At 34.1% G+C, this 16,061-nt stretch overlaps 1 protein-coding gene across 1 annotated transcript; it reads right to left on the minus strand.

The window, feature by feature from the left end:
• Positions 1 to 222: 222 nt before the first annotated feature.
• On the minus strand, positions 223 to 15,584 carry LOC123707319 (blood vessel epicardial substance-like). The gene is made up of 8 exons (XM_045657247.1): positions 15,422 to 15,584; positions 9,119 to 9,459; positions 8,470 to 8,672; positions 7,617 to 7,811; positions 3,052 to 3,160; positions 2,020 to 2,131; positions 1,107 to 1,286; positions 223 to 1,021 (listed from the first exon to the last, which is right to left on the minus strand). Exons 2-8 carry the CDS (start codon positions 9,419 to 9,421, stop codon positions 798 to 800), a joined length of 1,326 nt encoding a protein of 441 aa, XP_045513203.1. The 5' UTR covers positions 9,422 to 9,459; positions 15,422 to 15,584; the 3' UTR covers positions 223 to 797.
• Between the last annotated feature and the right edge of the window lie 477 nt (positions 15,585 to 16,061).

The following is a 16,061-nucleotide window of genomic DNA, read 5'->3' on the forward strand; positions in this document are numbered from 1 at the left end:
AAATCGATTTTGAAAAGACAATGTGACCGTTATGTGATACTTACAAAACGTTTCAGTCTGATATTATAGCCTATAGTTACATTGTAAAGCGTTTATTTTTAAAAACATTATTTATATTTTTATAAAACTATATTACCTAAATTAATGTGATAAAAGCGAAATGAATATTGTAATTTTACCAACAGTCTTCATTTAATTAGTGCAATTATTTGACAGTTGCCAACATATTGTTTATTAAAACTATATATTGAAGAAATGAACGAAAGATTTTCGTTAATAAGTACACATTGGTGTCAGTAGTGCGGTGTTCTATTAACTAGTTTTTACCTTTATTTGCATTAATTACGTCAGAGGAAATGCATTCGTTCACACTTATCATAGTCAAATTGGGTTTATGCAGAATTAGTTGCTCGATTGTTACTAGGCCCAGTCAAGTTAATTTGTTAGGTTGAAATTGAAAATTAAAAGGTCTCCAAATTACCTGGTAACATATGTTGGCAACGTCAACTAGTCTATTTCTCACAAAAGCTATAATGTCAATTTCGTAACAAAATAATTACGCAATAAAAACACTAATCTATCTCACGACAACAGTTTCCGATCACTTCACTAACTCACTCCGTAACGTTCACTGAAAAATTCTATCAAACGTCATCAACAGGAAGCTCTTTAGTCAAATAAATAACACGTAATAAATGGTCCGTTTAGAAGTCTGTGGTGCGCGCGGCCGTTGGTCAGGGAGAGAGGGGCGCGGGGGGGACAAGCGGCACCAGCTCTAGCTGGGGCCGCGGCCCGCGTCACACGAGGGGCTCAGCGCCGGGGACCTCCGCGAATTTTACCTCGCGACTCCGCCGGAAGGACGCGGTGCGCCGAGGCGGGCTCCGCCGGCGAGGCTGGGCGGCCGGCTGGAGACTTGCTGACGAAGCCTGCGTCAGCAACCGCGGAGGCGGTGCCACGCTCCGACTGAATGGCGATTGCCGCAAGAATTGTCGGGCAACTACCGGTTGCCAGTATGAATTGCCTGAAATATCAATATCAATTACATATACAGTAACAAAAATCATCATTAAAACTCAAGTGTATTTCTACATATTACTCCATGGTACCTTTTGCAGTAGGCATATGTGACCTCCAGGCAACACTCCTGAGTCGCCCTCTAGCGCCTTCGTGAACGGCATCCACACTGGCCGACCTCGTGAGGTGTGAGGTAGGTCCATCATTGTCACCAGATGTACCTAGACCAAGCCCTTCACTCACTGAGTATAACTTGTGTGTTATGTCTTTCCCTGAAAATAAAACATTTACTTATTAAAATATATAATTATAACAAATCGTACGACCCGGCAAACGTTGTTTTTCAATATCGCTACAAAATGGGGGTTGGTGGTAAAAAAGGTTTGGCCATCTTCAACCCAAGCAATAATTAAGTTGGGCCATTATCATTTAGTGGTAAACAATCTAGTCAACGAACTAGCGAATATATACAAAAAAACTGTTATATTTTTATAAAGATTTAAATTATTAAACCTCCTTGGTGGGTCAGCTCATCAATTACAAGTAGTGTGTGCAATACAATAACTGTTTTAAAAGGAGAATTCAAATTATTTTATACAATTATTATTACTTATTATACAAGGCAAGGCTGTACATTGCTCACGCGGGCTTCCTTAGTTTATTATATGCTTAGCGATTTCCTAAATCATCGGAGTTATGCCCCGAGAGTATAGCCAGACGCATTTCTTTCTTCAACGGTTACATTGCACTCATTCATTTCATACCAATTAACTAAATCATGGGAGTTACTCTCCGGGAGTATAGCCAGAAGTGGCCACTCCCTACAACTGTTACATTGCATTTATTCGTTACATAGCAATTAACATTTCATAAAACTAAAATTCTCTATTGTTTAAAGCATCCCGATATTCTAATTTACTGTTAATACGTTAATTTGAAACTAATAAGTACAAGTTTAGATATAAATAAATATGTAAAGAGTACTTTGCAGTATGAATGTCTTACCAATAAGGCAGTCAAGCACAACCTTTAGAAAAGGTCTATGCCGCAGAACACGCTCCAGACGCATGCGAGGCCAACAAAGGCAAGTGCACACTTCCTCTGCTACCACCGTTACCTGCAATCGACCGAAATCTACATTTAAAAATATATGTGTAGAAATTTATCGAATTAATAAAAAAAGTATAATAATTTCGCTAAAATCTTCCGATTCAGATAAACTAGCTAACATACAATAGAATTATTTGTGTGGTACAAACTTGATTTTAATGTTCAATAAAATAAGCACGTTTTGCATCAATATTAAAGAAATTGTATAAATATGAACGCAATATTTTAATATATATACGAAGATTGTTCACGGACTTACTATTCTTAAACATCTTATTAGTTCAATTAGGTTGGATTTAACTTAATAGAAATTTAAAGTTCAGATAGAAAACAAATGCAATCCGAGTGCGCCATTTTCATATACTTCTTTTTAAAGTGATTGAAAGTGACCAGTATCATTTAACGCAATGGTATATAAAAAGAGAAGTTATTCAACAAAAAATGGGAAGTTAACATCGTGAATTTTCATTATCGTCGTCCACTCAGTAACAATGTAACTTCGTGCATACGAGTATTTTCTGCATGCATATTTCAACGGAAATAATTATTTATATGCTCATGTAAAAATGTACGTCTGAATAATATTATATTCTAAATTGCATAATAAAAAAATATTTTTATATGTAATAAAAATATTTAACGTATACAAATGAGAATTTCGCACTTGGAAGGTTATGTACATAACGTAACAATTTCACGTTTAAATCCATTAACTAAGGTTTATTTATAAGTAGTTATCGAATACTGCATAAAAACCACAATTTGAAAAAGTAGGTACATAAGGCAATCTAAAAATCAAATATTTCTCAATATTTTTTCTTATAAGCTTAAATACTTTTTTGATAGATAATCTTAATATTTTTGTTTACAGACAGAAACAGCACGAAAACGGTTTTTATTTATTTTTATTATTATGGTGAAACAAACCTGGAAGACGTCATCCGACTGTTCGCGGTTTGCTTCCCACTCAGGTGAATCTACGAACTGATAAGGCTGAATGTAGTGTAGATGTGTCTCGTCACAACTCACTTTCATTCTGAAACAAAAAAATTGAGATATTTGTATCATTATATAGTTCCAATTTCCAATTATGTAATTGATAATAAAAAGTCGATCTTATTCATAAACGTGAACACACTCAGGGATGTTACTTTTAATTATTTGCTAAATGACGCCTAGCCGAATGTGTAATAAAGACCAATTTCAACGTTCAATTATGAACGATGAGAGATGAGTTGTTATTTATTTATTCATTTAGGAAACAAAACAGATACATCTCTAAAAGTAAAAAACAAAGTATAAAACATAAAATTAACATATTGGATAAAGTCTTTGGTTAACATACCTTTTACACATTGAAAGAAATAAATTTTTTTACCGGCTTAAAGATATTTGTATTATTATAAACTTATAATTATTTTACATAATTTAAATTTTTCCGACGTTTCGGGTACTTTACAGCGTGCGTGGTCACGGTGACTGAACACAGATTGCTGATTATGTGTGTCGTCTATGGCTTATGTCCGCAATGTGTTCTTTGAGTCTGGACATATTGCGTTTAGTTTGCCCTATGTAAGACAGGCCACAGTCGCAATCCAGTTTGTATCTGCATCTTGCAACGGGGTGTTACTTTTGATTGGTTTTAGGAATTGCTGAATCTTCTTGTGCGGCTTGAAAATTGTATTAAAAGAAGCTCGTTTTAGGATCCGGCTAATTCTATCTGTAACTCCCTTTACATATGGCAGGTAGGCTGCCTGGCGGTAAACTGTTTGTGTCTGGTTTTTGTTTTTGTGATGCAGTGCCCCCTGAGGGGGATAACCTTTTGTCTTCAGTCACCGTGACCACGCACGCTGTAAAGCACACGAAACGTCGGATAAATTTAAATTTCAAATTATGTAAATAATTATAAGTTTATAATAATACAAATAGCTTTAATCCGGTTAAAACATTGTTTTCTTACATTCGATATATCCACAAAAATTTTCACTGATAAAAAATAAGATATAAAACAAAACAAAATATGACAGTATAATGTTATTTAAGTAGACAATACAATACACAATATTTAAGTAGATAATACAATACAAAATTTGTAAATCAGGAGAACGACAAACACACTAGTAGCTATAATAAAGAAGAAAGATACAAGGTTTAGCACTTTAATAGTTGTTTTAACCTATTCTTAAATGAAACAGTAGAGGAGTGCGAAAAAAGCTCGATATTAGTAGCAGAAACCAAAGTGGAACCCAATGTTGGTTCTGGGAGTCGGAAGGTTAAACTTTCTATCCGAGCGTATAGATCTAGCAGGAACATTGAATGTTATGAGTTCGAGAAGATCTGAACAAGTTAGTTCATGTACGCATCGTTTTCTTATAGTGACACAATCTATCAAATTACGCCTAGTACTCAAAGAAAGTAAATTATATAGTTCCTTGTATTTAGCCCTACCATCATTCATGCGACAATTTAAATTTAAATTATGATGATTTCGTAGTAGGGATAACAGATTGGACAAGCCTTATAGTCAGAATCCAGAGAAAACATTACATTTTAAAAGCAATATCTAAGCGCTCTAATTTGGAGTTCTACGCTCCTCTAAACATAATGGCTAGAATGTGCAATCAGCTACTAGATCTTGATCTTTTTTCGAATCACCCATTCGTTAACAGGAAGGGCTGTTCTGTTATCACTCCCTTAGGTTCTTATGCTTAATAATGTAAGGTCTTTTTTGCAATTCGTTATAAACTTATTAATTGTAAGCATGATTATATTGTAAGCGTTACGTTTGTGCAGTCCGTCCGCACCTATTATTGAATCCAAATTTTGTTTATAATTTGTACAACTCTTTCCTTTTTCTGTAAATAAATAAATAATACTCCAATTACCTTACGTACCACTTACTTAAAATAGAAACGGTTATGTTTATAGCCTGCTCTACCCTTATGTGTTTATAAATGATGAGTGACAAGTTGAAGTTGACCGATGATTGAGATGTGTTAGTACAAAGCAGACTCATTAAAGACAATAATGAGTGCTTATTGACAGATAAGAAGCTTTTGTTAAAGCTCAAAGATACAAAAAAATATCCAGCTTTTGCCGAAGCTTTTAAAATTGACAGAATAAAAATCTAAACGCTTTACGACACTCACATATGACGCAACTATCGAAACATTATTCTCTTTTCTTATCGGAAAAAGCTGTCGTGTATTCAATACCGAATCGCTGGAAAGTTGAAAATCTCTAGCAAAAACTTAGACGATAAGTCAATTGGAATGAACAGTTTTAGATTAGGTCTGGCGTTTTGATAACTTAGTAGGTCAGTAATTGATTTGACAAGTTTAGCATTTACACGCAATGGGCATTACAAGACACCCTATTATGAAGTTTTTATATGGCATAATTGTCGATGGATCAATTGGTGTCTGTTGGGTGTGCTAAATGTTTAATTTGCTAATTATAATTAATATAAATTATTAACTATTCGATATGTTTATTTTGTAAATATGTTTCCCGGGAGTATTTTCAGATAAAATAATTGTTATTGCATAATTTAATAAATCAGTATTTGTTCAATAAAGGTTTCATTCGTGACTGCATTCAGGTAATACAATTTTATGACGCATTAATTTTAATCCATTATTAAAAGTATAGTAATTGTGTATTGCTATGAATAACATAAACAAGTAATGTTTTTATTAATAAACTCGTACTTTGACGAACACGGAACCTATTTCCGAAAAATCTTTCTTTGATGCTCTATTATCCCTGAATAGGAGGCTTTATGTGTTTCCAAAATATGAAAAAAAAATTCCAGCCTTCCGAAACCAGAACCAGAAACCAGAACGGACTTCTGTCCGTTCTGGTTTCTAGATAGAAATCTTATTGTATATACTTTATATACATTAATGTATATACAATATATATCTATTTATTTTAAGGAATGTTTTTTTCTTTTATAAACTTTAATAAATTATTATACATCTTGTATACGCGTCAAAGGTCTTTAATAATACTGTGACATAATTTCAAGACAAAGAAATTATTATTTAGTATTTTTTTTAATTATTTTAATTATTTACGTCTGGGTTGTGTAAAAGAAACTGCTTTTAGCAGGAGGCTATGCCCAAGTACATGCTTTGTTTTATTACTTTGTATTGTGATATTGCTTTTGATGTAAGTAAAGTTTAAAGTTTTTTAAATGATATATACCACTACTATATAATTTAAAAGAAATAAAAAGCAAGACCAAGAACCAAGATTCAAGTCACCACGGAACTTGAAGTAAAATGGATTTTGACCGCGGCCCCGTTCGCGTGGGTGGAAATTGCTTACAGTGCCTATCAAAAAGTATCGTGCAGAAAAACTTTGATAACATACAAAAGGCCATACTTATAAGCCATGATGCCGTTACTAACATTTCATTTTAAGTACATTTTACGCTTAAACATTTTAGCTTTCTACTTTTATATTGACTTGAATATAATACTTTAATAAGTATGTTTTGTATGCTGGACTATATTGAATGATTAACATTTTTCTATGATATTATAGACAATACAAGACATAGTTTCGATTGTACATTGATGTGCATACAACAATGCCTCGTTTAGGTTTGTCTCACACTAACCCATACTATCACATGCACATTTTGCTTTCTTTTTTTACAATTATATACTAGTGGCGCTATAACCTTTTACGTCTGAGTCTCAGATTTGTATTTGTTCTGTGATTCTAATACTCGTAAAACACGCCGTCACGCGTCGGTTTCACGACATTTACCTTCGCCGTATGAACGAGTGTTCCATGCAAATACGCACATAGAAAGTTCATTGGTGCACAGCCGGGGATCGAACCTACGACTCCAGGGATGAGAGTCGCACATTGAAGCCACTAGGTTAACACTGCTCATATTTTTATACTGTAATTTTGGGTTAGTCAAGTAAATAATAATAATTGTCGAGATTAATAAATCTTATCTATTATAGAAACAAAGTCTAAGAACGGCTTGTCCAATTTATACGATTTTAGTTTTGTTGGAATTAAATTTAATCTAAGATATTGGAAAGATTGGCATTAAAAATATCGAATTAATGTGTAGATATATAGACAACAAAAGACAACAACATTATATTTGCCTCGACATTTTCCTGTCATACTGAAGGATAACTTTATTGGCTCATAGACAATTTAATGAGTAAACGGTTTGAATTCATCGACGGTAGATAGTACAAAATCCGCTGTGTTAGTTTCTATCCACGCCTAAGAAATTTATTCAGTTTATAAATAAGTTTCCGAACACATATATTACATATTTCATAACACTACGTGATCATTTCAAATATATTATACTCCGAAATTACAACTAAAAATAGCACTGTCTCTTGATATAGAGGCTGTATGGGCAATGCAAGCGGTCGTACGTGCGTCGAATATAGAACCAAGGGCTCATACATATCACGTAACAAATCAACATAAACATGTGAAATACATACTTTCCCTTCAGTAATATTGATAATCTCTCGTCCGCGGGTGTGACCTCCTCGACAGCGTACGCTTCACCTGGTTCCAGCTTCACGACCCTCGCCTCTCTCGTCAGCTCTTGGAAATGTTTCTTGCTTACTTTTAACGGCTTAAATAGTTTCAGGTACAAATCGGTTAGTTCTAGCGAAAGGGCTGGCGGCAAAAACCTGTGGAATATACGTCATGTGTACGAAGCCTTGGGCGATAATTTAATTTTGGCGTACTGGCTTTCATGAATGGTGAATAATTTCAGATTTCGCTTTGCTTGTTAATGAGGGCTTCCAAAATGTTGCCTATAGTTTTTTTTAGATATATTATTTTGCTTTCTATTTATAATTGATACACACAGTTTTGTCTACATTTGTTATTACATTAATGCGTGAAATATTAAATAGCAATAAAGCTCCTGTGCCTGACACACGTCTTCGACTTTTTGAGTATAATGCAAGCTGGTTTCCTTACGACGTTTTACTTCACCGTCCGAGCGAATGTTAAATGCGCACATAGAAAGTAAGTCTAGATGAGATAGATGAGAGAGAGACGCCCAGAAAAGTTTGTAGCGCCATTGATTTTTTTTTAATTTAATGCCTAGCTTTACTGACCCCTCTTTCAATCGCGAAATTATCCGGATTACTGGGTAATAATTTATGACAAATTAATCTATATTTAATTTAATTATTAGACTATAATTTTGATTTTATCATGCTTGCTTACGGGTAAATGATATATTTTAATATAGTAATCTAATATAAACAATATTAACCCAACTGTTTTTTCGAATAACTTTGTTTATGTTCCTTTACATATTTTAAGTGTTCAACATACCTTATAATTAAGAAAACAGTATGTATAGAGTTGACAACGACCAAGGCCAGACTCCAGGCTAGAACATCAGGAGCACAAACTTCTGCGCCGGCCCACATGCCCATGAGCACCGCTCCAGTAGCGGCCAGCGCTCGTAGCACCAATATACTCTGTTTAAAACTCTTCGGTGCCAGGAATGCTATTGCGAAGCAAAGGTTGGCTGCCTGTTGAAATTTGTATTTTGAAGCTTTAAGAAATACACACAAATGTCTTATATACGGAAATTGTTTAACGTATTCTTTAAGACGTCACTCGGCTCAGTAACTTTTGGCACTCATAAATCCATAACAGTATATTTAAGCCTCGACTTGTTTAAGCCATTAACTACTACTAAAAGAATATTAACAATATCCAAAGCGCTAAATAAGCTGCATATAGAACATATGCATATGCTCACCTCACTTACACACCTTCACTCTGACTTTAACACAATCACACACCATTAGATATTACGTATTTAATATTTTTTAGAAAAATTGTTGTTTTTATATAATTTATGTTAACTGTAGGGATACGAAATAAATAAATAAGTACTTTCATTGAATTATGAGTTAATGAGTCTAAGTGTTGTTTTTGTTTAGTCTAGTTGGCTCAGTTTCATGCTAATTACCTGGAAGAGATCCTGTTGGGCACTTGTCCACTTCGCGCAGAACCAATGATTATCGTGTTCATCAGTTGTGTTGCCATTGAGCAGTTCATAATCGGTGTCAAAGGTGGTGTTAATGCGCGAGAGGTTAAACGCAAGGGTGGCGTTAAGCCATGTGGCTTTAGGTGACGCGGTCGCCATTTCGCGGACGCGGGCCGGCGCGCGCGACGACGCAGCGCCGTGCGCGCGCGCCCCCCTTGCGTTCGCGCGCCTCACCGACACCAGACGATTCAGTTGGGCTCTCGCTTTCAATATTACCACCTCCATCACCACACCCTGACAGTACTCCGGGAGAGCGCTCTTATCTGAAATCCAAGATATATCTTTAGAGTTTTCGCCATGTTTTCCTTAGACTGACCAACTGCTTTTGGGGTGCAAATAATGACGTCCTAATGCCGGTCAATAGAATGCGATCAAACTAAATATCATTATTGATAGAATAGATATATGAATTGAGAGTAGGCTAACATAACAATTACGTAACGAGTAAGCGGAAACTCAGGTATTATGAACTTACAAATATTGGCATACAGTACTTTTTCAAAACAAAATTCAATTTCCAAACTTACATAAAATATCTCCAGTATTAGAGGTTGTTGTTGTTTATAACTGCAATATATTGTAAGCGATATTCTAATTTAAAACATTGCCTAACGAATCACGAACAATTTAAAAGTATAAAAGTCAAGTCCTCCGTCTTGACCCGATGAAGGCCTCCGATAACAAACACTACAACGAAAGGTTTATTGGAAACGTTTAAGGAGGAATGAATCATTTATTTATTCAAATCAACACGACATCATTTTTAAAATTCTATCAAATATCTCCAATATTAGATTGCGTTAAGCATGTATTCATAGTTTTATATAAGTTAATCTTCATAATATTTTTTTATTAATCACTTAATTTTTGTATTATTACACTCAGTCTTATTCTTAGCTAATGTAGCACGGGTTGAGAGATCGCTTAAGCGCAATAAAGACGCTTGATTTTTGTGTGCAAAAAACACGCTTTTATCATTAAGAAACAGTAACGGTGAATAAAAAATAAACCTCAATCCGCGTGGAGGCTGTGAAAACGCATTTTCCTTAATGACGGTAAATATGAGCTCACATTAGCTTATTGATAAAACCGCACTGCTACGCTTCATTGCACAAGTTTATCATCTGAATGATTCATTTGAGATTTGAGTAATTTCAACGTTGCCTTGTTGCGGTCACTGGAGTATTTCCGAACCAATTCAACATTGGACTAGGGTCCTTCAAGAAAAGAGCGTACCAATTCTTAAAAGGCCGGCAACGCACTTGCGAGCCCTCTGGCATCGAGAGTGTATATGGGCGGTATCACTTAAAATCAGGTGAGTCTCCTGCCCGTTTGCCCCCTGTTCGATAAAAAAACATTGGTTCCTTTAAGAAAAGAGCGTACCAGTTCTTATAAGGCCGGCAACGCGCTTGCGAGCCTTTTGGCAATGTGAGTGGCCATGGATGGCGGTATCAGGTGAGCCTCCTGGAGTAATTAAATGTTTTACAAAGTTTTAACATATATGTTTTAATCTTAACGCTCGAATTAGAAATACAAATTGTGTGTATCTATAATTATAGAAAAACGTATTAAATGTATAATTTAAATACAAATTAATTCGGAAATTTATGGTTATACAATTGATTTATATTACCGCTTCATAACATTATGTATATCACATATTGTATGAAAACGATAAAATATTTTAAAAATATATTTTCAAAATATGTCAAAAGAACAAAAGTATTTATTTCAAACAAGAGCCATCGTTTTGATAAAACCGAGCGCTTTGCACTTGTTTTGTAAAGGCTGTTTAGTAAAGGTCGCTCTAGAATTTACCGTCGTTTAAATTTCCGGTTTTTCTTTGTGAGAATTTCCGTTCTTAAAATTCGTGAGAGGTTTCTAAAAAAAATTCAACTCTTCCATCAAAAGATTTAACAATTAGACTTCTGTTTTGCTTTTGACGTTTTGATAAATTAATTTATTACAACATAAATATATAAAATACTGTAGCTAACTGTTAAGTTTTGGTTAATAAAACCAAGTAGATAAGCGTCTAGGGACCGATCGGTGTTAGCTTAATGGTTAAGTAAGCGTGTCTCATGAGAAGTCTTCAATTCGTACCACAACCATTAATTTTACTCTTAACCGGGAAGATCACGATCGAACCGGCATTTTATAGACTCGAATTTTCATGTCTCAGCAGAAGACCACCTATCTACTATCGTCGTTACATGTAGACGACAGGCAAATGTAAAGAGATACAGACATATATTCTGAGTAAAAAACATTCGTATTCAACCACGTACACGCCTAAGTATAAGCCAATATCTTTAAACAAAAGGCTACATTTCCATTTGCATGACCATCCGAGCGAATGTAAACAAAAAATTAAAAGGCTCTCTACATCTCTGGCAGCCAATTCCACTGAAATTTATAAGAATTTGTTACAAATGATTCTTACAAAACAGTCGCTATTCCCAAACTCGTTACTACGCGGCAACTTAAATAGTAGCTATAAATAAAATCTACTGTATATATAGAGATGATTATCGAAACAAATGCAGAAATATGAGACGAATATCAGTCATGACTTGGAGCTTTATTTGTAATAAAAAAGATTTATTCGTCCTGAAGTGATAAGGTCCACCTTAACTTTTAGGACTGGGAAATTATACATAAATAATACACATGCATCACAATTTGTCTGCCACCTCGGGGAGTTACGGATTGTACTTACTCAACAAGTATAAACTTGGAAGTAACATTGAACGAGACAACAAATAAAGGAAAGTTCTTCATTGTACAAAGTGCTACGGTGCTACGAGCGGGGTTGCTAACCGCATCTCGTAGAGGCTACACATTGGTCATTATGTAATATGCTAAATTGTCTAAAATTATTTTTACATAGATTGAGAACATAACAACTTAAACTTTATTTTAATCCCTTATAGTACACACCGCGTAGCATAAATAAGGATTTCATTTGAGTTTTCATACCACATAAGTTTGCTATACTAACTACATCGAAAATTTCCTAAAATGACGTCATTTGTGTTCTTAGGGAGTGCCAGTGCAAATTATTTTATCTATATAATACTTGATATGCAATTAAAAAGAAGATATAAAGTCTTCTGTATATACTATATATAGTATTGTGCCTAGTTTATCTCACACCTATGTATCACATATGCAAAGATAACCAGTAAAGCAGTTACGAGGTATGTGTTTTGTGTTTTAATTGGAATTTAAAAAAATATGTACTAATGAGTTATTTAATTATATATCGTAATTAGATACTCTTAAGTTTACTACTGGTATTAATATTAGTTAAATAAGATTTACCTCAAACACAGCAATATTTTATTACAGTTTAACAAGGAATTGAAAAAATTGAAACTGCTATACACTCTCGATTTTTCGCTGAAAACAAGGCATGCCGTTTTGGTAAGGTAAGTAAGGAGAAGTGTCGGTAATATTATTTTACAATACGGCTCAATTATAAAATTAGTACACGTTTTTAATTACTAAAAACTGTAGTTAATTTGCATGCATGCAACTGAGGTTGGCTAGAAAAGCCTGGCGTCGGAAAGCCGCGCCCTGTCTAAAACAGACATATTGTAGCATACATAACAATTTTCTTATGTAAACTGTAATATATGATGTCTTTAAGGCCCATTAAGTTTCGTCTCAGAAATGTTGCAACTATTTCTTTGTCATTAATCTTGTCCTTCGTCTTTTGTTTTGATTGACAAGTATTTATAATATGTTGGTAGTAAAATGAAAGAAAATTTGAAGTAATAATGAAGTGCAAAAGACACGATTTCTTGCTGACCCCGCTTGAGTTAAGCCATTCAAAATCTTTAGTTAAGTAAGAAATTTGCGTTTAAATTCCGTAAGGAGTTAGTTTAAAAATGTTTTTTGTACGTTACAGGAGGCAAACGGGCAGGAGGCTTAGCTGATGATAGTGATGCCGCCGCCCATGGACACTCCCACTGCCAGACTCGTAAGCGCGCTGCCGTCCTTTTAATTACTACGCTCTTTTCTTGAAGGACCCTAAGTAGAATTAGTTCGGAAATATTCCAGTGGGCAGCTGGATCCACATGCGTGATGTTGCGCGGCAGAAAACCTAACCTCTACTATAAGACTTGATATATAACCGTTCTATACTTCAACATGTTTAATATAAATTTAATTATTATAAAAAGTCTGGAGAAACTTTGTAGAAATTTGCTTGTACGTATTGTACAGGATATATTTTGCATTAGTATACGTTAGTGAAATAGACTAGCTATATGTTTTATCTACATTTAACTTTAAGCTGAGTTATGACTCGTTGCGAAACCAGACTTTACTAGTTCGCTTATATAAAATAGTTGCCACAAAATTCGGCAAACTTTCAAGATAGGATTAGGTAATGCTGGGGAGATTGAATTCGAACAGTCAGCAAATCTCCGCTTTTATATTTATTTTCACAGATAACATACTTATACTTTAAAATTAGTATGAACTGCATAGTGTTGCATAACTGCATATTAAAAAAATATATAATTTATTTATATTGCCACGAGAAAATAGCAATAATGTGAAAATACTAATGAGTGAAACACTTATTTATATAAACTTAATCACGCCATTTACACCAGTTTACTAATGTACTATTTTGTCTCTTTCCGTCAAATTGTGTTACCTTGTCATGAATAGAGACAAATGAAACTTTAGTTAAAAAGCTTTTTTGTGAATACAATTTCAATCGCATGTAAAACTTATGTAACCTTAAAAACTGTTTACTCATACTCCGTGAATCCAACAAAATATTAAGAGAAAGGGAAAAAATACATGAGAGGTTCATTTATCATTTTCGTTTCATATTCAAATAGGTTACTTATGATCAGTCATCTTAAAGTAAAAGTTAGTATATTTGCATCTACACCGGAAAGAAACAATCATTTAAAATGTGCCTTATACTCCGAGATCCGTAGACAATATTGTTATTATTTCCCGTCATATTGACGAGGTATAGTGACAAGCAAATCATTATTCAATATAGGCACCAAATGCTCTTATGAAAGTAACTGATTGAATCTTTGGTTAACATTTTAATAGAAATCATCACGCCATTCAACACATTATATGTAGATCGATTCGTACCTCAATTAACTGATTATTGATATACATGTTACTGATAGCTCCTAACAAAAAATTACAATTGTACACCTATAACTTTCTAGTTAACGATTATATCTATATATATATATATGTATAATAATATATATATATGTATAATAATATATATATATATATATTAAATTAATTACAATAAATATATATATATATATATTGTAATTAATTTATGTTGGGCTTCTTTCAAAAATTATTGGAAGTAGACAATAATTAAATAGATTAATACAATCTCTTATCATCTCTCGTGTTTGTTTTTAATCACGGGCAGATCTCTTGATTTTTTTGTAGTTACCTAACATACAACGATTTAGCCAATGTGTTGAAAAACTATAATACAAAGTTATGGATAAAGAAATCGTGCTAATGGAATACCATTAATCTCATATATATCAATATATCTCATATCTTTTTGGACCCAAAACGTGCTAATAATGACTAAAAAAAATGCTGTATACTTTCGTGATTATAATGCTTAGCGATAACAGATCTATCAAGCAAATATAATCTTTCACAGTTGCGTGACAAATCTCAGAGTAAAGATCGAGGTAACTATCCAGGAAAATATTACAACGCGCATAAAACTGTAGCGTGATCGAATTATATCCCCAATAACGACAATTTCAGTTTCGTTTTTACGTCAATGGAAGTACGATAATAAACAATGTTTGTATGTAAATATCCGCTAAATTGTAATTACTTTTATTCAATTTAAATTTAGATTCAAATCGTTCTAGATTTCTTTACATGCAATTCAATAATTCTAATACAAAACTACACACTATAGAGCAATAAAAAACTGTGACAATTACTAGTGAAAAGTCCACTAATTGGTTTAATTATCCTCATGGTAATTTTTATACTTATGTGTAGATTAAAATATTCTTAAATCTTCAAGGTTATCTCGATAAAATCACCCTTAATGAGTACGGTTGCGTGCTGGTAAAGTTTATGCTAAAGAGTAAACGAATCCTTTCAGTCTGAAGTAAGTCGGGTATTGTTGTGGGTAAAGGGATTTTTATCGACCCCGAGATGGCAGCGTCTTTACGAAGCTGGACCGCTCACCTGTGCAGCCGAGAACGGCGCTCTCTCCGCCCACTTGTGGCGGTGTATCTCAGGTTTCCGTCACGGAACGTCCGCATATCTCGCACTTTCATGCCGTACCATCATAAACCACCAAAACAAGCGTGAGCGCGGCACGCGGCTCTCATTTCAATCTCGCGCTAGAGCCCCCGGGCAGCGAACAAGCGTTGCGCGACGCTCGACTGACTGCTTCCGCACGGCGCGTTTCGACGGACCAGTGCTACCAACCCCCGCAAGCAAAACGCGCTGGATTAAATTTTCAGCGCTTACGCTTAATATAAGTTTAACTACATTCATAAAATTTTCTTAACCTAGCCTTTTTAGCTTTAGCTGTGTTGCTTAGTATCTAACTAACTACATATCAGTTTATGATAAGACTGATTTAAGTATGCAGAAGACTTTGTTTTGCCTAATGACTGAGTAATACTTACCAATATACCTACTATAAAATAAAGAATCTTAGAGTACATGTCTTTTGCAAATCTCGTATCAAATACATTCTGTAAAGATATAAATACGTAACTAAACATTTTATTCGTTTTTATCAAACCTAATGCATAGATAAGCAAGAGCCTTAATCTTATTTGAAGCTATTTTTATACAGCGCTTACATTGCTACGTT

The sequence above is a fragment of the Pieris brassicae genome, chromosome 3 (genome assembly GCF_905147105.1).
Source record: "Pieris brassicae chromosome 3, ilPieBrab1.1, whole genome shotgun sequence".
Classification (NCBI taxonomy): Eukaryota; Metazoa; Arthropoda; class Insecta; order Lepidoptera; family Pieridae; genus Pieris; species Pieris brassicae.